Here is a 24,724-nt window from a genome sequence, read left to right as displayed (position 1 = left end):
GTTATACAGAACATGTTTCACAAGGCCTATAGAATATCCAGATGTTCTAAGAATGCTGCCCACTTTACTTAAAGATAACATTAATGAGAAGAGTTTGGTTAAAGGATTAAGGGTCATTGATAACATCAATAGCCCCTACCATTCGTGAGCGTATCAGCACAATTCTAAGTTTAATCATAGTTCCTGATAGTTTGCTAGTACCTAGTTTTAAGGAAGGGACTAATGAAGGCCAGCACCCTCCTCCTCCTGCTTTCTGAGGACACCCTACTCTGTAACAGACTAGTTTCCAATAAACTTGCCTCTTTCACTGTGCTCTGTGGCTCACCTTGAATTCATTCCTATGTGAGATACAAGAACTTGCTCTTAGGGTCTGGATCAGCACCATCCTTTCTGATAACAAAACAAATATAGCCAGGGAGGGTCCTCAGGAGGCTCCAGGTCCCTGAATGCTCTTGTTCCCTTAGCAAAATAAGGGTCTCTTCTTTTCTCCTTCTTCCAGGCCTCTTTCCTTCGACAGGGAGCCGGGTCCAGTCTGAGAGACTTGGGCAGGGAGTGGGGCCCAATCCCACAGAGGCCAGAGGAGCCACAGAAGCTGCCTCACTCCTTCTCTTTGCTGTCCTGGTCCTCTATCAGGAGCATGGGGTCTTTGAGACCCAACCTCCAGAGTCTTTCCCTCTAGCCCCTGATCTTGGTCCTTACCTGTGAGTCGTAGGGGATGTAGGGTCTTAAGGTTGAGCTGACCAATTCTCCTTGATTGGTGCCCTGCAATAATAAGTAGCTCACTTTCCCTTGCTGCTATCTCGATGTCAATGTTTGGCTTCACTGTGCAGGGTGAGAGGACCTCAGTGCAGTTCCAGGACACACTGAAGCTGCCTTAGTAACCCTGGATGATTGAGCCTCAGTCATTCATTTTGATTGTCAAAGGCGGGCTGAGTCCGAAAAGAGAGTCAGCGGAGGGTGGTGGGATAGGAGTTGGTTTCATAGGTTTGGGGTAGGCAGTGGAAAGTTACAGAAGTTACAGTTCAGGGCAGTTTTTGTAAGCAGGGAGGGGTTCATAGGGTCTGGAGTCACAAGGTTGACCTATCAGTTGAACAAGGTCGGTTACAAAGTCCAGTTGCCTTATGGTAACAAGGAACAACAGAAAAATGTCTCAAAGTTAATTAGGCACCACAGGGGTTAATCATTCTTCTCCTTTTGTGTTTTTCCAGTTACTTCTGACTTTCTAGTTCCAGGAACCCATCTGGAGGTGTATGTGCAGGTCAAAGGACTTAGGTAGTGGGGAGGAAGTCTGCAAGCCAGAGGCAGATCTGAGGGATTTCACATTCGGGGTGAGGGGGTGTCTCCCAGATGCCTCCTCCCTCTGACTCCCCCCTCTGGGACTACCTGGAATTGCTCCCTACTGGAGTGTCTAGGAAAGAACTGCCACCCCCTCCAAGGGGTGAACAAGAGTGGATGAATAAGAGTGGAGCCATGGATGTGAAGGTTGGGAAATATCTCTGTGTATGGCCATTGAGAATATACAGTTGAAGGAAACCCTGGTCACTGAGAAGATTCTGGATGTGGACCCTGGTAGGGGAGGGCAGAGGGCAGTGCAGACAGCACCCAGGGCTGGGCACAAGGTTTATCTGGAGGTGAGCGGGCGACCCCTGTGGCACCTGAGGGTAAGTCCTCGCATTCCCCCTCCCAGCAGCCCTGGGTGTTTCCTTCCTGTGGGTTTCAAGTCTCCATCCCCCCCTCCCCTTTCTTTACCTCGGAGGCCGGACTTCCCCCATGGGATCCTGCACTCCTTCTACCCCAAAAAACTATTATAGCAGGTCAGGACCTGTTCCTGTCCACTCTTTTGCCTTCTCTTTCTCATCCTAGAGAGACTGACTGTGACCTAGTTTTCTGAGGAGTGATTGATTCTGGGTGCTGAGCAGGATGAGGAAACTCAGGCTCAGGGAGGGATTTCCACCTAATGTGCCTGGAAACCATGTGTAGCTGCCCAGTAAGGTCTTCCTGTGTTCAGGTCATGGACCAGGAGTGTTAGTATAGGAGCTTTCTAGAGACAGTTCTGACCCTGTACTTAGAGGGGTGTGTTTTCCAGGAGAGTGCATGTGGACACTTATGTGTGTGTGACTGTGTAAATCACATGTTTGCACCCACATAAACATCTGTGTGGGCACAGTGAAGCGGAGAGAAATCTGGGGACTAGGGAAGCATTGCTGAGTCATAGTAGTTTCTTACTGGGTAGAACTTGGGGTTTGCAATTGCATGCATGAGTACTTGCAAAGGCAGTTCAAATGGTGGAGAGATGATGCCAGGATAAAAAATGGTGCAGAAAGACAGCGATCAGGGAGGAAAGTGAGGACTCCCTGCCAAAATGCCTGAGGGCCTTCCTGCCTACCGCTGCCCTCTGTGTTCTTAAGTCCTCCTGTCTGAATAGAGGCCAGACTCTCATTTCACCCCAGCCTGTCTGTGTCTGCCCCTGCAAAGCCATGTGTCTGTACCTGGCAGTCCTCTTGGGCCTGTACCACCTTCTGCGCTGGTACCAAGAGAGGCAGGTGCTGAGCTACCTGAGAGACAAGTCCATGTTCATCACGGACTGTGACTCGGGCTTCCGGAGCCTGCTGGCCAGACAGCTGGAGGCTTGTGGGAGCTGAAGGCTTGTGTGTGTAGGACAGAGAAGGGGGCTGAGCAGCTGAGGGGCCAGATTTCAGACAGGCTGGAGATGGTGACCTTGGACGTCACCAAGACAGAGACCGTTGCTGCAGCTGTCCAGTGGGTGCAGGAGCGCGTGGGGAACAGAGGCACCACCCCGATCCCGGCTTGTGCCTGTTTGTTTCTTCTCTCTCTGTGTCACTAGGGGAGACCCAGCATTCCCAAGACTTTTATTTTCAGGGGCTTGAGCTTTCCATTTTCCAGAGCAGAAGTCCTAGAGTGGTTGTGGCTGGACCCAGGGTTAGAGGATCCAGTCCGTGGTTAGAGCCCAGTCTCTGGAGAATGTTGGGCCCCGATGGTTGGCGTGAGACCGTGGGGGATGGGGCCGGGCAGGATCCAGGCTTCTGATGTCAGCATTCGCTTACAGGTTCCTTCACACTGGCTCCTGTCCCTGTTGAGGGCTTTAAGATGATCCTCACTTGACTCATGAGGACACTGGGGCTTGGAGAGCTGAAGGGACTTCACATCAAATACCGAGTGCTGACTCCTGTTCCTTTTGGGGAAAGGGAGATCATTGATTGCTTTGTTCTGATTGGAAATGGAAAACATGGGGGAAGTTATAGAACAAAATAAGATTGGATAGATAGGGGGACAAGCTAGGGTTTCTCACTGGAGAATCACAGGAGAAGATCAGAGCGAAACAACGTTCACCCTAATCCCACCCTCCAGGGTTAATTTCCCTCTACTTTAGGCATTCTGGCATCAGCATTTTCATCATCAAATTTCTTCCACAACACAACAGTCAGGGTCTCCATATTCCAGCATGCGGAGAGACTTTAAAGGGATTCTATATTGTCGAACACTGAAGTTTGTCTCCCACTTTTCCTGGCACAAATAACATCTCAGTAATGATTCTCTACCAAGGTTTGTTGACAGGCTTAGCAGTGCTATTTAAGAAAAATAAAACTATGGAATCTAATAATCCTCATTTCTTTAAGTCCCAGAAAGGTTTCTGAGTAGGGGAAGGGCTCCCATTGCGGGTCTTACTGTTTTTCTGATATTCCTGGGGTCAAGCTCTGCCTCCCATACCCGCAGCCCTCATGCCCTCACAGCCCTGCCCCTGCTGGCCAGGAGTCTGTGGCTCTGTAGCTCTGACTTCTCCAATCTTTCATGCTATTGATTTGCTCCCCTGTGTCTTCTGTAGAGTCCTCCCCAAAGCTAAATGGGCTGGGCCCATGGGGATAGGGCAGAGATGGCCTTGTGTGATCACGGGAGGATAGGGTGGTACTTCCTGGGGCAGAGAGTGTAGTGTGGACACCTGTGTGGCATAAGACCTCCTTCCCTCCTCCCCTGCCTGCTCTGGCCATTCAGTTCACAGCGAGCTTTGGAATTTCCAGGTACACAGGGTGACCTTTTTTCCAGGAGAGACATTGCCTGGTCATTGATGCAGGCTGTAGCACAGCTTGTCCCCTGACGTCCAGCGCGGCCTGTTCTCTAACTTCCCCTAGTCTTAGGATTTAAGTGTCTCTCTCCTAACCAGGATGCAGAAAGCAATTACTTATGTGTTTTTCTTTTACTTTCCTTCCCTGTTTCTTTTCTCCTCTGTCCTTTCCCCTTGTTTTCTCTCTCTTACCCCATTCCTGTCTTCTTGTTTTCCTGTCTCTGTCTCTCTCCCCGGAGAGATATTTGTTGAGCCCTAGAGGCATGGGGAGAGTGTCTGAGTCCAAACAACAGACTCTTTAGGCCCTTGGGAGTGCCCAATAAACTCAGCCTAGGACAACAACAAGATTTTGGCCCTGACCTAAAAGCTCTGACAGCTGAGAGAGGGGCAAGAGAGCCAGAATCCTTGTTGCCAATTCTCACAGGGGTTGTGACCCAGTCAGCCCTGCTGGCCATGGCAGCCTCCTGAGTTGGGGAGGGTCCTGGAGATGGGGTCTGAGCTGGAGACTGAGGATCCCCACCTGGCAGCCTTGAACAGAAATGGGGGAATGACTTGTATCTTCAGCTCAGGTCCAGGGGGAGCTTCGGCCACCTGCCTGTGCTGTGGGGTCCTCGTGGGGTGAAGCGCAGGGCCGGGCCTGTGGGGGAGCTGGAAAGGTGGGTGCACGTGGGCTCATGGAGGCCCTGGACAGGAGCTGTGCCTCATGCTGTTGGCAGTGGAACCCCCAAAAAAGGGATTTGCTCAGGGGAGCTCCTTGGTCTAATCGGCTTCTAGACATCCACTGACTACAGTGAGCCCAGTGGCTGTGAGTGTGCGGAGCCAGGCTGAAGGCAGAGGGGTGCTCCTTAGAGGAAAGCTGCCATTGCCCAGCTCGGACGCCAGGGAGATTCTTGGCGCAGGAGAAGAAGGGAGGGAGCAGAGGAGATAGAATGTGGGAATTCTGGTGATCCATTGGCTGTGAGGGGCATAGGAGGTGACAGCACTGAGGTGCTGCCTTGCTCTCGAATTGGTAGGATTTAGGGCTAGTATGCTCCAGTACGTAAAATATGGAAACCCTACACTGAGGCAAAGCCACCATCATAACTTTTATCTGCTCTCTGCTGCCCTTCCCAACTCTTCAAGCTCTCTAGCGTCTCCCACTGCTGTTGCGTGCTGGGTTTGTACTGGGTTTCTTTGTTTTTTGTGTTTTGCCTCCCAGCATCTCTGAAGTCCTTGCCCTTCTGCACATCTGCCTTGCAGGAGGGAGCTTTCCCACCTTGGTGTGAAGGTGGCTGTGATCAAGCTCTTACTTCAAGACCAATATGAGCAGCTAGCTCTGAGAGGCATTTACAGAACCTCGAGGAGCTATCAGACCATGTCATCCCCGAGGTCAAGGAGACCTATGGGGAGAAGTTCTGACAGCCTGTGAGTGAGCTGTGGCCAGTGGGGAGAGAAACAAGTCCTTGTCTGGAAGTCTGGGTCCGTCATTAGTGCCTCCAACAGTATGAGAATCTGTCCTCCAGACTCTGCCTCCCCGACAAAGTGAGGACATTTAGCCCATTTAGCCGTGTGGTGAACTGGTCACCTAAAGGAAGCATCCCAGCTTCCGAAAATTCGGACCCCGGCTCATCTGAACCCCTCAATATTTTGAGGAGGAAACTAAAGTCAGAGATGGTGGATAGCAGAGGGCTCATGGGCAGCTGGGTTTAGAGATAACTGATTTTCATATTCTTAGGCTATCAGCAGAGACTTTCAATTTATGAGTCCAGATATCTCAAAAAGAGAGGCAGAGGGGGCTTACAGTAGAACAGGTGTTCCTGGGATGAAGGTTGGGGCACTCCCTTGGGAATATGGATGGATTAGACTTGAGGCATATCACTGGGGGTCCAGGGATTCTTAGACACTCTCCTCCTAATTCAGAGGTCTAAATGGGAGGGGAGGAATGTACTAGTACATTAAGGATCTTTTCTCATCCTGAACAGACATCAGAAAAGCATATAGAAGCCTTTGGGCAAAATGCGGTATGAATCTATCCTTGGTGACCCACTGCATGGAGCACTCACTACTTATCTGGCTGAGATGCCAGTCTTCTCTACCAGTCCACGACCTACATGCCTATCTTCTTGATAGACGTCATGCCCCACTGGAGTTCTCCAAGGCTGGCTAAGCCCCTGTGAAGTCAAGACTGGGGTGCATGGTTGGGAGGAGCAAGGTGACCTGGGAGAGGTGATGTGTCCTGGGGAGAGTAATGGCGTGGTGGGAGGGAGTGCTCATGTCATCTGGATGCCTACCCCGCCTTCTTTCTCATGCCCTCCACAGGATTCCACCGAGATATCACTGAGGACTGGCATATTAGGAGGAAAGAATCAAGGTGTTCTGCTGAAGAATGGGATCCAGTATTATTCATAGGTACCCTGTTGTCTTTGAGTCTCTTGGCCAACTCTGAGAAGTCCACACAATGGGAGGGTGTGACCAGGGGAAGGATCTGCAGCCCACACCTTCTCTGCTTCCTGATCCTTCCCCAGGTATGCCTCAACCTGGCCAGTCTATTACACACTCCCCGTGACGGAAATGGCCTGGAGAAAGTCGGGGAGGGGGCTCCTCTGAATATACCTGTGGATATGGTGTGGGGTGACAGGGCAGCCATCAATCTGACCCCTAGACCTCAGTGTCAGCTCTGGGGGCATTGGCTGGCAATGGTGTCCTCAATAGGGATTCTGAAAGAGGAGACAGAAACCAATTTTTGACTCTGTTGAAACCATGGGTTTCTTTGGTTACTTTTTTTCTAGAGGAAAAGCTGAAAAGGGCAGCCACGTGCTGCAAGTTGCTTTCTAGTTGGAGGGGAGCGTGGGCTGTGAACCTGAGGGAGGAAGAGGCAGGTGCCTTCATGGGGGTTGGGGATGGCAGGGATGAACTGGGAAGAAAATTGAAGAGAGAAGTTGGATTATCCCTGCCCTGTCTCAGCCCTCTGTGTCCTCACCTTTCTGCCACCAAGGTGAGAGGCAATTGTTTCCTTTCTAGGAATGAGTCAAGTAGCCTGGGGTCACAGGAGTAGACAGAGGGACAAGGAAGCCATGGCATGTCACTAAGGCACTGGCAGGCCCTAGATCCCTTCTCTGGGGCACCCGAGTCCTCTTCTTCTCTCCAGCGACCTCTTTGTGGCACTCAGTGACTGGCCCTCACTTGAACGTCATGGCACGTGGGGGGGTGCTGTTTCAGAGAAGTAGAGTGGTGGGAGGGAGCTCTCAAGTTCAAGGTCCTGTACCTCACTTCCCTCATCTCTGTTCTAGGTTTTTCCTGAGACATTATTCAGGACCCTGGTGATTTTGGGAGAAAAGAACCAGGTTTTGCTGCTTAGAAAGGAAGACCCAATCACAGATAATGGCTTCTTGCTTCCTTGGGTTCTGAGCCTCATGGCCCACCTGTCACCCTGAAGAAGCCACATTTGTTGAAGGTCTTGAGCAACTGGGGGTAGGTGAGCCCAAACCTGCTCTTCCTCCTGTCCACCTCATGAGGGTGTGCCTTGGCCCTTGCCAGTCTATGCCCTCCCACCAGAGGGAAATGGCCTGGCAGAGGAGGGGGCTCCTCTCCACTGAGATGCCTGTGTGCATGGGGTGGGGATGGGGAGTGCAGCTACCAGTGTGACCTATCGGACCTTAGGGGCCAGCTCGGCAGGTAGACCTGTCATCTGAGAGAGGGACGCATTTCTAGCTCTGGGAGGAAGAGCCTTCTGTGTGGTCCTACAGCAGTCACTCCCCCGACTCTCATGGCCTGTGTGTTTAGTTTAGGCCAGAGGATCCCTGCCAGCATAGTGGCCCCGGAGGCGCTGAGTCAGGGCCAGGCCTGTGCTGGAGCAGTTCTGAGCTATCCTCATTTTAGGTTCAGAGCCAACTCCTGGACCTCACCTGTGTCCTCAAGAACTGGAATACCCACTGCCCTGGGCCTGCTTAGCCCTTGAGTGATGTGGTATGACCTTGCCAAGCCAAGACTTCTCCAGTCATTCACCCAGGAGGCAGACAGAGCCTGGGAGATGCTTCCCAGATCCCACATAGGAGGTGTTCTGCCTTGGGGTGGTTATGAAGTAGGTGCAATTTGCTTTCTACCATTTCCTACCTCCATCCCCCATAAGCTTTGGGTCTGCTCTTCGGGGTGTGTTCATAATCTGGCCTCCTCCCCTCTCTTGGTAAGGAATGGCCAAATCCTGTGTGGCTTTCCAAGGTGACACCTGCTTTATCTGATTCTGTGCTGGTCAGACTTGGCAAACGGTGGATCACGGAGATACATCCTTTATCCCTTCATGCTAGAGAACTTTGTGGTCCCATTTCTGTGTCAGGCTGTCTAAGCCACGAAGATGTGAGCTGGGACCAGGCTCATCCCAAGGAATGGTGACCCTAAATGTCGATCCAAAGAACAGCTGGTGGCTCCGGCATCATTCTGTCCCTGCACCTTAAGCAATTCCGCCACTACTTACACCTCTGGTTTCCTAATTTTCTCTCCTTTACCACCTTCCCTCTTAGCTTTCTGCAAATTATTTGCTAAATTGCCTGGAATCTCTCCTTCTCCTCCAAGTCCCGACCTTGAGAATTTTCTATGTCTCTGGCCCCAGTTCTCTGCTCCTCCTATATCTCGTCCCCTCTCAAAGCCAAGGCCTCTGCCAGACCCTTCCCTCAGCTGCCCAGTGAACTCATAATCCCTCCTCATTCAGCTGGCCTGGGGCTGCTCACTGGTGACCTGAGTATCACTGCCCCTTCCCCTAGGGCATCAGGCCTGAGTGCCCAGGCCTTTCTGCTTTCTGGTAGCTGGGCTTCACATGACCAGCCTCCCCTATAGAATGGCACTGCTGCCTGTGGCCTCAGGACAATGGAGGTACATCCACGCTGGGAGAAATCACTGCTTTTCATCCTCTCTCATGATGGAGACTTACCTAAGAATTCTGAAGAGCTGACCACATGCTGTTTCTCTTGAGGTTTGTAATGCACAGAACCAATGTTGTTTGCTTTGCATTAATGAATTCATCTTGAGCATTTTCCCTGAAAATAAAACTTAAACTTATTTACAAACTTATTGCACTCATGACAAATGATTCTGACCCCTGGGAACCAAAATCCCCAGGCAGGGTTGGAGCAGCGTGGAGGCAAGGTTTCTAGGGGAGCTGTCTGGGGTGAGTCCTCCTCTTTCGTTTGCCTCCCTTACACTGCCTGAGTGTGCCACCACTCATCACCAACATTGCCAGTGGATTCTTTCCCATTCTCGTCACCTTCACCCATCAGGGCAGGAGGAGAGAGGGAGGCAGCCACCAGGGCTGTCAGAGATGACAAGGCTTCAGGTTGGACTTGAATTTCTTGCATCTGGGCTAATTGCTGTGGTGATGCATCCACCTATAAAAATTACAGCGTGGCTCACCCAGGGACCTAGATTTGTTGCAAGCTTCGGGAGGGAGGAGAGCTCTTCTTCCTGGTGGGTTCCCGCAGACTGCCAGCTAGGGCTCAGAGAACCAGCTTCTTCCCTGCTGTCTCCTGAGCCCAGTCCCTCTTGGCCGTCACATTGATCCTGCCCTATGGCGGCCCTCACGGACCTCTCCTTTATGTACCGCTGGTTCAAGAACTGCAATCTGGTCAGCAATCTCTCAGAGAAGTATGTCTTCATCACAGGCTGTGACTCTGGCTTCGGGAACCTGCTGGCCAAACAGCTGGTTGATCGGGGCATGCAGGTGCTGGCTGCTTGCTTCACTGAGGAGGGAGCCCAGAAACTTCAGCAGGATACCTCCTGTCGGCTGCAGACCACCCTACTGGACGTCACCAAAAGTGAAAGCATCAAGGCGGTGGCCCAGTGGGTGAGGGACCAAGTGGGCGAGCAAGGTGGGGAGAATTGCACTTTGGCTTTCTTGGTTTCTCTTTCTTTCTCTTCCTCTCTCCAAAAGCCTCTAACAGTATCAGAGACCCTGATGTCCAGATGGGATGGGAGAGGTGACGTAGGGAAAGGGCCCCGCCTCAATCTGATTGGAAGCCACTGCAGGGTTTGGCCTGTTCACATGAAGGGGTGATTTCCCAAGGAAGTTTTCTGTCCTGGAAACTCAGAGAGACAGGAAAGAGGTCTCAATAGGAAGTGATGGGGGAAGATGTGTTCTGTGTGTCCAAACCTTGACAAACGGACGTGCCTCTCTGAAGCTTCAGCAGTCCTAACCATCAGCTCCTGGGGAAATACAAGTACATTTCTTGTTGGGATCAGGAGAGGGAGAGGGGGAATGAGACAGGAGGTTGGATCCCATGAGTGGGTGCGTTTTCTCTCTTTGACTGTGCCAGGCAGGGGAGAAAGAGATCTGGTCTCTTCTTGACATCATGGTGGGTGTTGGTTTGACTTCAGGGCAAGTATGTCAGAGTGGCTGCTCCTATTGGGAAAGGAAGTTGTGGACTGGGGCTGGCCCAGGACTGTGTGGGAGCCTGCCTCACGCACTTCCAGCACACAGGGTGTGGGCACAGGAACAGGATGAGCAGGATGGCTGGGTTGCAGAAGCAGCAGCCCAGAGGAAGTCCTCCCTCCTAAAGGAGCTAGTCTGGAGCCCAGGTACAGGTCAGGGCAGCAGAGTCCTGGAGCCAGGGGGAGTCAGACAGTAACTCCCTGCTTGATTTTTCTCCTTAGCACTCGTCACTATTCAAAGTGCAACAGATTTTACTTAATTATTGTCTGTTCCTCTGCTAGAATAAAGCTTCCTGGGAAGAAGGATTTTTGTCTCTTTTATTTACTGCATGTCCTTAGTACCTAGAATAACATCTGGCACCTAGTAAGGTACTCAGGACGTAGTTTTTGCATGAGCTAATTAATTAATAATTCAGCAAGAGTGAGCCTCTGTCTTCAGCAAGCTGTCTCAGCCAGTTCCCTGCATTCAGCCTTGAGCCACTTGTCTTAGTGCCTCACTTAGCATGTTAGTTTCCTGTTGCTGCTGTAACAAATAACTCAACGGTAGGGTCTGAAGACAATACAAACATATTATCTTCTAGTTCTGGAGGAGAGATGCCCAAAATGGGTCTCACTGATCTAAAATCAAAGGCAGCAGAGCTGTGTTCCTTCTGGAGGCTCTGGAGGAGATTTCATCTCATTGCCTTTTCCAGTTCCAGAGGCAGCTGGCATCCCCTGGCTCCTGGCCCGCTACCTCCATCTTCAAGGCCCACAAGACTGGGGCCAGTGTTTTTCACACTTCTCTCAGTCTCTCTGATTCTCTGGTTTCTGCTTCCTTCTTCCACTTAGAACGACTCGTGATTATACTGGGCTCACCAAGTTAATCTAGGATAATTTCCCTGTGTTAGCTTCCTCCCTAATTTTAAGGACAATTGATTAGCAACCTCCATTCCACCTGCAACCTTAATTCCCCTTTCCCATGTAACCCAGCAGATTCATGGGTTCCAGAGATAATGAGGATGGGGACATCTTTAAGGGACCATTATTTTGCCTAGGCCATTGGGCAATATCCTGGTCTAAGAAAAACTGGGAAATGGGGTGGGTAGGGGGATAGGAGATGAAGTTCTTGCATGCTTCTCATTGCTCCTGGATAGAGAAAGACAGGGAGATTTGGTAGGGGCATGACTTGGGTGGGGACCCCAGACCTAGGGGAAGGGGTGGACTAGAATTTGTTTGCGTTGAGACCTGCCTTCAGGAGACAGTGGGGTGTGCCTGCAGAGTATCTGAAGGCTGCAGAGGTTGGGGCTGTGGGGAGAATCACCAGAGCAGTAGGGCTTGGGGAACCCTTGCATGAAGGAGCTGGAAGGGGGTCCTTGAGGAGCATTTAGAGGGGTTTCCAGTGTATACTTTGCATCACCCTCCCTCTGGTGGAATTTTTTGGAAGCCCAGTATGTAAAACAAATGAAAGGAGAGCTTCTCCTGCATTTTCCTCCTCCTAGCAGGCTTGCAAAATACAGTCTGGAAACAACTGTTGCAGTCCAATGGATGAAGAACCTGAGGCCCAGAGAGGGAAGTGACTTGTCCAAGGCTGGAAATAAAACCAGGACTGGACATAAAAGTCTTCAACCCTGGGCCCCTGCAGAGTTGAATGACAACACTTAGCATTATTTCTTTCCATTTGTACCAACCCAATGGAAATATCTCAGAGTCTTCATCACATTTTCCATACAGATTTTATTTAAATATTTTATATATTTATTCATAAGTAGTATTATTTCCTTTCTGGCTTGTGAGTTCCTTCAGGGGTAAGATGCTGTTTTGTTCATTTTGTGTCTCCTTTACCCTGTATTTTATTTCATTTTATATCATTTTATTTTCTTTTTAGAGACAAGGTCTCACTGTCTCACCCAGGCTGGAGTACAGTGGCACCATCATAGCTCAGTGTAATTTTGAACAAGGTAACCTCTAATCTGAGCTCAAGTGATCCTCCCCCCTCAGCCTCTCAAGTAGCTAGGACTACAGGCATGCACCACCATGCCTAACTTTTTTTTTTTTTTTTGTAGAAACAGGGCTCTCATCTGTTGCTCAGGCTGGTCTCTAATCCTGAACTCAAGTGATCCTCCTACTCATCCTCCCAAAGGGTTGTGATTACAGGTGTAAGCCACTACACCTGGCTTCTTTCACCCTGTAATTGTCACCTACTAGATGCATGCATGAATAAAAGTGTGAAGATGAATGAATGAACAGACTGATTTTGGTAGCATGTAAAATGCAGTTGGTTATACTTAAGTGAATAGAGAGGGAGAAGCATGATGGGGAAGGATCCAAACATTAATTCATTGGTATAAAAATGAAACTCTTATCCCAAAGCTGATAGCTGAAATGCTGTGAGCTAACACCTAGATTATAGCTGGTACAGAGCCCCAGCTAGCTGGCAGATTTTACATGAATCAGGAAAAAATGTCCCTTTGGGAAAAACTAATTAGTAAAAGGCACACTTCCATTTTATGTTATAACCTGACCGTGTTATGTCTTGTGCACCTGCTCAAACATCCTTGAGGGCCCTGAGCCAGTGGGGAGCAGAACCTGTTTCTTTCCCAGGCCCGTTGCTGATTTCTGTGTGGTTCTCCATCTTGCCCCCAGGTCTCTGGGCCCTGGTGAACAATGCTGGTGTGGGCCTCCCCAGTGGTCCCAACGAATGGCTGACCAAGGAGGACTTCGTGAAGGTGATCAATGTGAACCTGGTGGGACTGATCGAAGTGACCCTTCACATGCTGCCCATGGTCAGGAGAGCCCGGGGCAGGGTTGTCAACATGTCCAGCTCTGGTGGTCGTGTGGCTGTCATCGGTGGTGGCTACTGCGTCTCCAAGTTTGGCGTCGAAGCCTTCTCTGACAGCATTAGGTAACTGGGCCCTGGTACTAAACCATTCTGGTGGAAATCCCAGGGGTCAGAGAGGGTTGGGAGTGACAGCATGTGGGCAGGGGAATTCTGCAGACAAGAAGCTAACACAATAGCAGAAGGAAGGTTAGACTTCAAGGTGTTTTCTCCAAGACTAAGAGAAGAGCTGAGGAGAAGAGGTAGAGTGGAATTATGAGGCATCAGGCGGGCCCTCCCTTGAGCTGCACAGTGTAAGTAAAACCCTGTTTGGGCCTGTGAGAGGAGGAGGGAGAGTCCCCCAAACAGAGAGACAGACCTGGAGGCAGAGGTCCCCTCTGGGAGGTCCTCAGAGGAGCATGCAGGCCTTGTGCAGACCCAGGCTCTTCACCATATGGGTGTTGGGTGAAGGGCTGATAATGGGAGGGACCTGGTGGGAGACTAGACTTTGGCCTAGATTGACTTCTTCCCACTGGCCGTGCCTCATGCAAACTGCCCAGAGATTGCTGAGCCAGCTTGGGAAAGGGCTGAGGCCCTAAGAAAGGACTTATTTGCAAAACGACAATGCCAAGGCCAAGTGCAGGGGTGGGGGAAGCATCTCTAGGTTCCTGAAAGACAAGCCTATCCAGAGATGACTCTCCATGATGATTGTCATCTCGGGGCCCAGACTGAGTGCAACTCGTCTTTCCCAGGCGTGAGCTCTACTACTTTGGGGTGAAGGTCAGCATCATTGAGCCAGGGAACTACCGGACAGCCATTCTGGGCAAGGAGGGCATGGAGTCACGCCTGCGAAAGCTCTGGGAGAGGCTGCCTCAGGAGACCCGGGACAGCTATGGAGAGGAGTACTTCCACATCTGTAAGTTCTTGGGGCTGGAGAGGGTCTCTGAGGGGAGCGGGTTGGTCTTGGGGTCACTGACTGGCTTTCCATTTACAGATGGTGAGACAAAACTCAGAGGAGTTCAGGACTCCAGGTCACACAGTGGTAGAGCTGGGGTTTGAGAATAGAGAGAAGTAGCAGAATTATCACGCCTGAAGCGGTGCGGGGAATTAAAAGCAATGTGGCCCACTCCTGGCACCTACCCCCACAGCATCATGATGCAGGGGAATCAGGTGAAAATGCACTGAGATAAATACAACCAAGAGATCAAGAGCTGGCTCTACTACTTACCAACTAGGAGATTTTGGACCTATTACCTAGTTTTCCCATACCTCAGTTTTCTCATTTACAAAATGGAGCCAAAGATAGTGCCTCCCTCATGGGCTTGCTGTGAGGGTTAGCATGTGTGAAGTACCTTGCACACTCTGAGTGTTTGTTAATAAAGAAAAAAACGAGCACGTGGGGATTTAAAAGGGAGGGTCTCTAGGTAGCTCTCTTTCTCTCAATGAGCTGAGGGTCTCCTGTGATTCGTAGCTGTTTTTGGAGGGTAGAGGGGACATGGCAGCTGTTTACCCTGCTGCCCCAAAACTTTGTGCCGCAAAAAATTGTCTGCTGGACATCATATGTCAACAGAACACAAAGCCAAGAAGCCATTTTTTCACTGAATACACACATGCTTTATTGCAAGGCTGCCATGTCCCAAGCATGTGTGGGGCCGGAGAGCTGGAGTGGACAAAGTGGTATGCTTGGCCCTCACTGACTGTAGCTTAGGGCTCAGTAGGAGAGACAAACATTAATAAAAACCCATGCATTTAATGGTAAACGTGGATACGTGCTACAGAGGAGAAAGAGGGATGTGAAAGAAGGATGGAGTGGGAAGTGGTGCCCCAATTCAGATGATGGTGAAGTGGGGAGCTTCTCTGAGTTGACTTTGAGGAGGAATAAGAGTTAGATGTTGCTGGGAAGGGGAAAAAGGAGATGGGTAGGGACTTTTATTCCGCAGGAAGGCTCTGAGGCAGAAAACTCCATTTGAGGAACTTCAAAGAAACCAGCAGGTGGGGAGCAATGGTGGGTACCTGGTGTACACAGAATAAATTAGAGCATCAAAGTACACTGAGGATGAAGGGGTGAGGGAGAGGAAGCCATCAAGGATGAGTGCCAGGTTTACAGCCTGAAGAACCTGGTGGATGGAGGAGTCATTCATTCATTGATTTTGGGAAGTCTCCAGGAAAAATTTGGAGTACCTCTTAGATAAAGTCATCTTTTAGTGTTAGATATGTTAGGATTCTGTGAGAAGAAAATGTCTAAGGATTTACATTAGTTGGGACTTACTCAGTGACAGAAGATCCAATGCAAATTATTTAAGCAGAAAAGGAATTTCTTGCCTCACCTAACTAAAAAGTTGAGCAAGATAAGCTTCAGGTACAACCCAACCCAGCCCACAAATGGTGTTGTTAGGATGCACCCATTTCTTGGCTCTGCTTCTTTTGCATTGACTCCAGTCTCTAAGCTCTCTCCCCTACGGGGGCCACATGGCTGCAGCATCTCTTCACCTCCACCCAGGGTGAGGTCTGCTGGGAAAATAGGAGAGTTCTTTCCAGTGCCTCTCCCAAAAGTCCTAATGTACACTCTGACTTGCAGGACCTATGGTGGCCAAATCATAGGCAACCACAAGATGTACCCAACCCTAAACCAATCACTGTGCCCAGGGGAATGTGAACGTGTGGTGCAGGCTGGGCCACGTGCTCTGCCCAGACCAACGGACTCAGTCTGGGGGAGCATAGGTCCCCAAAGGGAAATCTGCAGCTGTTGGGAACAAGGAGAGTAGATGTCAGAGTGTGGGGGGTAGAATATTTATCATCTGTGTGATCTCTCTTAGCAAAGAGTCGTTTCAATTATTTGTGGAGCTGCCCTGAGGCTGGGCGAAATGGATTCAGCCAGTATCTAGAAACTTCACAAAGTCATGTTCTAAGTAAGCACTCAGGGTGAAGAGAGCTTGTAGAGTCTTTAGTGCGGTCCATGAAAGTGTATGTATAAAGGCAAACCCCTCTGAAAACCTTGTCCAAAAGCTGGTATCGTTATACTAAAGAATAGTAAGGATTGGGTTTACAAAATATCATCGGCCAATTCACCTGTGGTCCACACCATCATTTCAGAGGAAAGTTTTCAGGCAGTGATCAACTACATTTAGATAAATGTTTTCTCAAGTGGTTATACGAGAGCTTTCACTTCCGTTACCCAGTGTTTATTAGGATACAGAGAATGAGACAGTCTCCAGGAAACTAGCAGGGAAGATGTGAAAGCAAACACACCACTGCATGAGGAATCTCGCAATAATGGACATGCGTACAAAACAAAGCAACAGCGCAGACTTCATTCTGCGACAGAAGCCTCACAGAAGTGACAGTGAATGCCTTAGTGAGTTTTGAAGGATGAATATAAGTACAGCAAAAGGGAAAGAGGTGGCGGATGTTTCACACAAGAGGAAGGGTGTGAACCATATTTAGGAGACCTGACATAGCATTGTATGCTTTTGGAGGCAGTGCAGATTCAGGCTTGCATTTCAGCAGTCCCTCTAATCATGTTACACAGCTCTCCAAACTTCAGTTTATCCATTTAAAAAGTACAATTCCTCTCTCATGGATTGTTAGGAGAATTAAACAGAAATGCAAAGTACTCGGCTCTGCCACAGTAAGAACCAAACAAACCTTTGCCATTGCCATTATAGTCTGGCAGGAGGAGTGCTCTGGGTGGTGATTGAGGAGGGGAGACATTAGGAGTCAGATCATAAGAGACTTTGATGGCTATACTAAGGAGTGTGGATTTTATCCTGAGGGCATCGGGGAGCCTTGTAAATGGCTCTGAAATGACAGATCAGATTTGTGTCACGATGGGAAGGATAAAGAGGCCACCTGGGAGACTACTGCAGAAACCCAGTGACGGAATGATAAAAACATGACGTTCTAAGTCATGGTGGGTCTGGTGGATGGGGGCGGCTGTGCAACAGACTGAAGAAAGATTTAGGAGTTGTCATGGAACATCACTGGGTACCAACTCAGCAAGTTGCTGTGCGATCAAACAGGCCCCTGGCTTGCAAACCCCAGGACCAGATCTGATACTTTACAGACTTTATCTTACTTAATTCTCCCCATAACAAAAATGTTTTCCCAGGTGCCCAACTCCAAAGCCTATGTCCTTCCTCACTGTGGAGGAGAGTGACAGGACTGGATGTGTCCTTCCCTCTCCCTTCCCACTCCTTGCCCAGCAGGGTGCCCAGCACTGAATGGCAGCTAATAGCTATTTGAGAAAACAATGAAAGCAGGTACCTCATACTGCTTCCCATGTCTGGGGTACCTTCGTCCACCCTACTGCCTGTGCTAGCCCTCCCCACCTCTCAGAACCCAGGCCCAGCCCAACTCATCATGTCAGCTTGCTCCGCCTCCTCAGCCCACAAAGGCTTCCCTGTCTCCAAGGGAGCAGGCACAGCCCCCTGGGCATCCTGAATGATTCCTTCGACCCTCAGCCCTGCTGCTGGTGGCCTCTGTGCCAGCTCCATGGTCGGAGGGCACGGTATGCCTTCCTAAGACTTCACTGCTTCGCAGATGATCTGGCTTTAAGTTTATGTGACTCTCGTTGAGATCCCAAAATGTAGTTTGGCTTTTTCCCTGCATCAGTTTTCTTTCCAGGAAACAGAAAATGGAGTTTCCCAGAGTCTGGGGTGAAGGGGACTTAAGTGATACCGCCCCATTCTCACCAACCAACCTCAAGGGTCCTGAGCCCAAGCAGGTCAATTCCTTGCCTGCCTGGACCATTCTCAAAGTCAGGGCAGCTTTGGCTTCCTCTCCATATTCAAGTTTTCATCCCTTATCAGGGCAGTCTGACCCTGAAGCACCATTTTCTCCGGAGTCCTCAGGGCTCTCAATGAAGCATGAATCCCCCTGTCCCAGGGCGAGGGTGCAGATGAGGGCCTGGTGGGTGTGTGGTGTGGCCCTTCTCCTAGTTACGTCATGAGCTTCCGCAGACTTGCACCACTCGGGTGCTCTGTCCCCACCTCCACCCCTGTGTGCCAGTGCAAACAGCACAGCCCCTCACATTTGTTAGGGCCCTACCAGCTGCTTCTCTGTGCCTTGGATTATTTGAGTCCACAATGGTCTTATGACTGAGGTAGGGGCAATATTACTATTTTTTAATAATATTTTCTCCTGGATGTTTTGTTTAAATGTGGGAACTCTAGGAAGTACATAGAAGGAAAAAAAAAAAAGCCCCTCATCCCACCATGTTTTCTATTTGTACTCCCCCAGTGTCCACCCTGCTATTAAGTATCTTTGTTATTCTCCAGGACAGATTTTTTTTGGCGGGGGGAAAGATGGAGTCTCACTCTGTCGCCCAAGCTGGAATGCAGTGGAGCAATCTCAACTCACTGCAACCTCCTCCTCCTCCCAGATTCAAGCTATTCTCATGCCTCAGCCTCCCAAGTAGCTGTGATTATCGGCACACGTCACCATGCCTGGCTAATTTTTGTATTTTTAGTACAGATGAAGTTTTACCATGTTGGCCAGGCTGGTCTAGAACTCCTGATCTCTGGTGATTGGCCTGCCCCAGCCTCCCAAAGTACTGGGATTGCAGACATGAGCCACTGTGCCCAATCTTCAGGAAAGATAGTATTAACTCCATTTTACAGATAAAAGTTTAAGCTCAAGGTCATGTAACTAATAAGTGGGCCAGTTCTTCTCATCACCAGTCTAGTGCAATAGTAGGAATTCAGTGCACAATTGTGGAATTCAGGAAGAAAGATAAGATTATTTATTTATTTATTTATTTTATTTTGAGAGAGCATATCATTCTGTCCCCCAGGCTGGAGTTCACTGGTGCAATCTCGGCTCACTACAACCTCTGCCTCCTGGGTTCAAGTGATTCTCATATCTCAGCCTCCCGAGTAGCTGGGATTACAGGCATGTGCCACCACACCCAGCTGATTTTTGTATTTTTAGTAGAGATGGGGTTTCACCATGTTGGCCAGGCTAAGATTATTTATAATAATCTTATAAATGTGTGTTTGTTTAAGGGACCACCTGGAGGGTGTGGCAGACATGCCTGAAATGTTAGATCAGGGATCTGATGGAAAGGGAAGTTGGATGGAATTCAGAAGAAATCATCTTTTATGAAGAATAACAGAGCCTTTTTCTCCTCTGTGCCCTCAAACAGATACTGACAAATTGAAAAACATGATGCAGCTGGCAGAGCCCAGAGTCAGAGATGTCATCAACAGCATGGAGCATGCTGTTGTTTCCCGGAGCCCTCGCATCCGCTACAACCCTGGCCTGGATGCCAAACTCCTCTACCTCCCCCTGGCTAAGCTGCCCACCCCTGTGACAGATTTCATCCTGAGCCGGTACCTTCCAAGGCCAGCAGACAGTGTCTAAACTGGGGAGGCTCAATAGGTCAGTGGAGCATAGAAGAGGGGGTGGAAGGACTTTAGGGTCACAAACGGTGGTATCGGATATCCTGGGGGCATTGGCTGAAAAGGACACTTGGCCCAGCTGACATCCACTGCTGTCAAATTTACCAGTAACTTCTAACAGAAGATGAATGCCTCTTCCCACCCTCTGGGGCCCCATAGAAACCTGAGGTGGCCTTTGCAGTTTCGGTGATCTGCAGCAATGGCTTCAAAGACGTCTGCCATCCAGTCAGGATATGGCTTCTTCTGGTCCTGGAAAAGTCATGGAGAAAACCAGCTCCTGCTGAATCATGAGCCCCTTTCAGTTATCACTGCCACTGAGAAATACTGTGGGATAATCTAGCCCCCAGGAGAATCTAACCACCTTCCTATTGGGTCCCTCAATATGCACAACTTCATTCACATAACCCATTACTAAAGTACATAGTAGGGCAGATAGGGAGTGTGAGATTACATCAGACAAAAGTTTAAAATATTTTCTCTCTTTTTAGATTCTTCTATCTATAGGTGATTGGAATCCACATGAAATAACATTCATTTATTTAATCATCATTGAGTAATTTTTCAAGTATTTATTGAATGCCTACTACCTACCAGGCACTTTGTAGGTGCTGGGAGAATATAAAGATGATTAAACCATGGTCTTGGTTTTTTATTGTTTATTTTGTGCTTTGCTTTCCTTTGTTTTAGCACAACATCTAGTAGCAGAGTTAGAACTAACAGTGATAGAAGGAATAGAAATCAGAATACAAATTTTTAGAGCTAGGAAGGACCCTGGAAGTCTTCATCCAATACTTCGCAAACTTGGCTGTACCTTGTAAACACACAGTTAACTAAAAATACAGACTCCTGAACCAATATTAGAAAGTCTGATTCAGTAGGACTGAGAGAAGACCCAGAAACACGTGTTTGTAACAAGGACCTAGACGATTCTGATGCACCTGGGCAATTGGGAGCCACCAAAAGTTCCACAGAAGAAGTAACTAACACTCAGAGGGGAAGGTGACCTGCCTAAGACCCCAGCTTAGTAACTGAGACAAGGACAGAAATTAGGCATTCAGACTACCAGACGAGGATTCTTTTTAGTTACAGGAAAATCAATTTCTGAAGTTAGTAACATTGTCAAATAAGTCATTGAACTAATTTAAAAAAAAAAAAAAAAAAAAAAAACTTAAACTTCTGAGTCTGTGAAGTTCTGTTGAAAAGACTTATTGATCTTGATAAATGGTCATATAATAAAGGTCAAATGTGAATTTTTTAACTAAAATATCTTTCATTTGGGTCTCTTCAACATCTGAAAATAATACAATACCTACAAAGACTCTCCAAATAAGGTGGCACTCACGGGTTCCAGGGGTTAGCTTGTAGATATATCTTTTGGGGGCTAGCGTGCAACTCGCTACTGTTTGTTGTTTGCAGCACTTCTGTTCCTGGCGCCAAATTCTAAATCAGATAGAATGCAGTGAACAACAAGTAACAGAAAAGCCAACTCACACTGGCTTAGACAGTGAAGAGTGAGGGCGGGGCCCAGCGGCTGAATGAGGGCATCGAGGTGGTAGTCTCTCTCTACTCCTTTGCTCTGCTGCCCACAGTTTTGGCTTTACCCTTCGCTGCTGTGGTGTGACTGCCAGGCAATGGGAACTCCTCTACATTTCCTCATTCACAACTTGCAGAAGAAGAAAGAGCCTGCCTTTCCACAGCATTCAAAATTGAAGAAGTTTCTTTCCTAGAGCCCTCACTATGTGTCTCCTTGAATCTCATTGGCCCAAATTGGTTTAGGCTGTCCACCCCTAACAAAGAGGTAAATTGCCATGAATTGCTTAGATTAATCATGGAACAGATGGGATGTTGGAAAATCGGTCACAATGTCTACTACCTTGAAAAATGCAAAACTCAGACATTATGCTGTTGAGAGGGTTGAACAAAGGTCAAAAATAAACTTTATGAATACACAAAAATGTACTAAGGGAAACTGGCTAGATAATATTTTGAGATAATAATTTATACTTTTTTATTCCTCCATTTTTCTATTTCCCCTTCTTCCGTTCAAATAAGCAATTTGGTACTTCTTTACCTAGGGTGAGAGGTTTGATGGGATAAAACACATAAATTTCCTGCACTTTCTCCAACTTTAGTTTCCCCCAACCCTAATATCTTTAGAAAAATTATAGAGTTTGGGGAAATAAGTAAAACAGAATGTGACTTGTGGGTGTACCAAATGACTCAGAGAAACAGAGACTTTCCCCTGTGACAAGAAGATTGACTCTGATGAGAGAAGAAGGTGATGTTTTGGGTTCCCGAGACAGGAGGGACCACGGCTCACTTTCCGGAAACACCCTGGGGCACACCATGGGGAGATGACAAGACTCAGGAGAGTCACAGCTACGTCGTATGTTTAGGCAGATGAGACTCTGGATGACCTCACAGGAGACTCGTGTGTCCCACCATGGCAGGAAGGTAGTAGACATTTGCTAGATACAGAGGGCATGTAGACCAGAACAGCAGACACTAAAGTGGCAACCTTTAGAGATAGAAAACTTAATTTTTTGGTCTGAGGACCATTTCTCCACTTCATCGTTAATAGCTGGGGTATTTTTTGAACTTATGAGCGGAGAGTCATCTCTGCTCCAGAGTCACATTTTGGTTGATTTCATATTAAGACCATGACCTTTCTTATATAACTTTTGTATTTTCCTGGAGTTTTAAATTGCCTTTTCTTGTTCATTTCTAATCGTTTTTATCTCCATTTTTGAAGTAGGGGAGCAATACTATCTGATTTATATTTTTTAAAGACCACTGGGGTCTCTGTGGAGACTGAAATGCAGAAGCAATGGTGGAAGCAAGGAGACCATTGCATAATCGAGGCAAGAGATAATAGTGCCCTAAGCTGAAATGGTCTTAGCAGAAATAATGATAATAGATGAAATCAACAGATAATTTGGAGGTAGAACCATTGATGGACGTTAATCATTAGTCAGTCTGCCAAGAAGAATGTATCAGCCTCCTACTATGTGCTAAACGTGCAGAGTGCTTGCCCTCAAAGAGTTTATATTCCAATGGAGGGATGAGTTGGGTAACAGACTTCTAAAAAAAAATGAATGAAATAATTTTATATATTGATAAGTGCCATGGAGAAGAGAAAATATAATAATGTAATAGATGACCGGGGAGTCTGCTTACCTTTTTTTCTTTTTCTTTTTTTAATTATACTGTAAGTTCTGGGATACATGTGCAGAACATGCAGGTATCCCAGAGAGGAAGGTGATCTGCCTAAGAACACCTTATGTAACAAAACTGCACGTTCTGCACATGTATCCCAGAACTTATACTTTACTTTAAGTTCTGGGATGCATGTGTAGAACGTGCAGGTTTGTTACATAGGTATACATGTGCCATGATGGTTTGCTGCACCCATCAACCTGTCATCTACATTAGGTATTTATCCTAATGCTATCCCTCCCCTAGTCCTCAACTCCCCAACAGGCCCCGGTGTATGATGTTTCTAATCAACATTATTAAGGTAAAGTTTTCATAAAAAGAAATGCATCCATCTAAGTGTACAGTCTGATGAGTCTTGTCATATGAATACACCTGTGTGACCACCACCAGTCAAAATATAAAACATTTTTCTCATCCTAGAAAGTTCCTTTGTACCTGTTTGCAGTTAATTGTCCCTCCTCTCCACTTCCAGACAACCACTGATGTGTTTCTGTCACTATATATTCATTCTGAGGCTGCTTACTTTTTAAAAAGACCACTTTTGCTGCCATTGGAGAGTGAACTGGAATAAACTGGATTGAAGAGGTACAAGTCTAAACCTGATGAAAGAAATGTGACAATAAAATAATAGAAATAAAAATAGTTGGCATTTATTGGATCTTTATTCCATCCCAAGCACTGTGCTTAGTGTTTCCCACACATCATCCATTCAACTTTATTTCATCTCTGCAACAAGGTCTGTGAGGTTACTCCTACATTATAGAGGAGGAAACTGAAGCTCAGAGAGGTAACGTAATTTCGTAATTTGCACAAGATTACACTGCTAATAAGTGGCAGAGTCAGAGTGCGGTTTGCCACATGCTACACTAGCAAACACTTCCAGAGTGCTCACCACATGCCAGGCACTGTTCTACGCACTTTAATTTTCTTTTTAAAAACTTTTTTATTTTACTTTAAGTTCTGGGATATGCGTGTGGAACATGCAGGTTTGTTACATGGGTATACATGTGCCGTAGTGGTTGCTGCACCCATCAACGTGTCATCTAGGTTTTAAGCCCTGCATGCATTAGGTATTTGTCCTAATGCTCTCCCTCCCCTTGCCTCCTACCCTCCAACAGGCCCTGGTGTGTGATGTTCCCCTCCCTGTGTCCATGTGTTCTCATTTTTCAACTCCCATTTATGAGTGAGAATATGTGGTGTTTGATTTTCTCTTCCTGTGTTAGTTTGTTGAGAATCATGTTTTCCAGCTTCATCCATGTCCCTGCAGAGGACATGATCTCATTCTTTTTTATGGCTGCATAGTATTCCATGGTGTATATGTGCCACATTTTCTTTATCCAGTCTATCATTGATGAGCATTTGGGTTAGTTCCAGGTCTTTGCTATTGTGAACAGTGCTGCAATAAACATATGTGTGCATGTGTCTTTACAGTAGAAGGATTTATAATATTTTGGGCATATATGCAGTAATGGGATTGCTGGGTCAAATGCTATTTCTGGTTCTAGATCCTTGAGGAATCGCAACACTGTCTCCACAATGGCTGAACTAATTTACACTCTCACCAACAATGTAAAAGTGTTCCTATTTCTCCACAACCTCACCAGCATCTGTTGTTTCAGCACTAATTTTCATAACAATCCTGAAAGATATATGTTATTACTCCATTTTAATGAGGAGGAAACTGAGGCCCAGAGAGGTGATTATAATACATAGCCTATAAGCATCTGCTAGAGCAGATCCTTTGAGTTCTGGAATGCTATTATTTGTCACTGCTTTATTTCATCCTGGGGAGCATCTCTGTACACATGCATTTGCAGCAGCGTCTTCTGGCCAGCAGCT

At 47.8% G+C, this 24,724-nt stretch overlaps 1 protein-coding gene across 8 annotated transcripts; it reads left to right on the top strand.

Annotated features, from left to right (window-relative positions):
* Positions 1-998: 998 nt before the first annotated feature.
* Positions 999-20,307, top strand: SDR9C7 (short chain dehydrogenase/reductase family 9C member 7). 8 transcript variants are annotated; one of them, XM_012450518.3, is made up of 8 exons: positions 999-1,631; positions 6,043-6,585; positions 7,351-7,531; positions 7,940-8,141; positions 9,712-9,918; positions 13,100-13,358; positions 14,024-14,187; positions 19,414-20,307. In XM_012450518.3, the coding sequence occupies exons 5-8, from the start codon at positions 9,765-9,767 to the stop codon at positions 19,629-19,631; spliced, it is 795 nt and encodes a 264-aa protein (XP_012305941.2). In that variant the 5' UTR covers positions 999-1,631; positions 6,043-6,585; positions 7,351-7,531; positions 7,940-8,141; positions 9,712-9,764; the 3' UTR covers positions 19,632-20,307. The 8 variants fall into 8 exon arrangements, with proteins under 8 accessions (XP_012305941.2, XP_012305942.2, XP_012305939.2 ...); XM_012450519.3 differs by having other exon boundaries at positions 999-1,661; positions 6,380-6,585; XM_012450516.3 differs by having other exon boundaries at positions 999-1,661.
* Positions 20,308-24,724: the final 4,417 nt, after the last annotated feature.

Source organism: Aotus nancymaae, unplaced genomic scaffold (genome assembly GCF_030222135.1).
Source record: "Aotus nancymaae isolate 86718 unplaced genomic scaffold, 86718_ANA_hifiasm-v0.15.2.pri h1tg000016l, whole genome shotgun sequence".
Taxonomy (NCBI): Eukaryota; Metazoa; Chordata; class Mammalia; order Primates; family Aotidae; genus Aotus; species Aotus nancymaae.
The sequence above is the reverse complement of the archived record's forward strand: the minus strand, read 5'-3'. Positions and strand labels throughout refer to the sequence as shown.

Coding starts and splice junctions, on each gene's coding strand:
- SDR9C7 (XM_012450515.3), top strand. CDS start 9,618: ATGGCGGCCCTCACGGACCTCTCCTTTATGTACCGCTGGTTCAAGAAC. Junction 9,919..13,099: donor GGACCAAGTGGGCGAGCAAG/GTGGGGAGAATT, acceptor TCTTGCCCCCAG/GTCTCTGGGCCCTGGTGAAC. Junction 14,188..19,413: donor AGAGGAGTACTTCCACATCT/GTAAGTTCTTGG, acceptor GCCCTCAAACAG/ATACTGACAAATTGAAAAAC.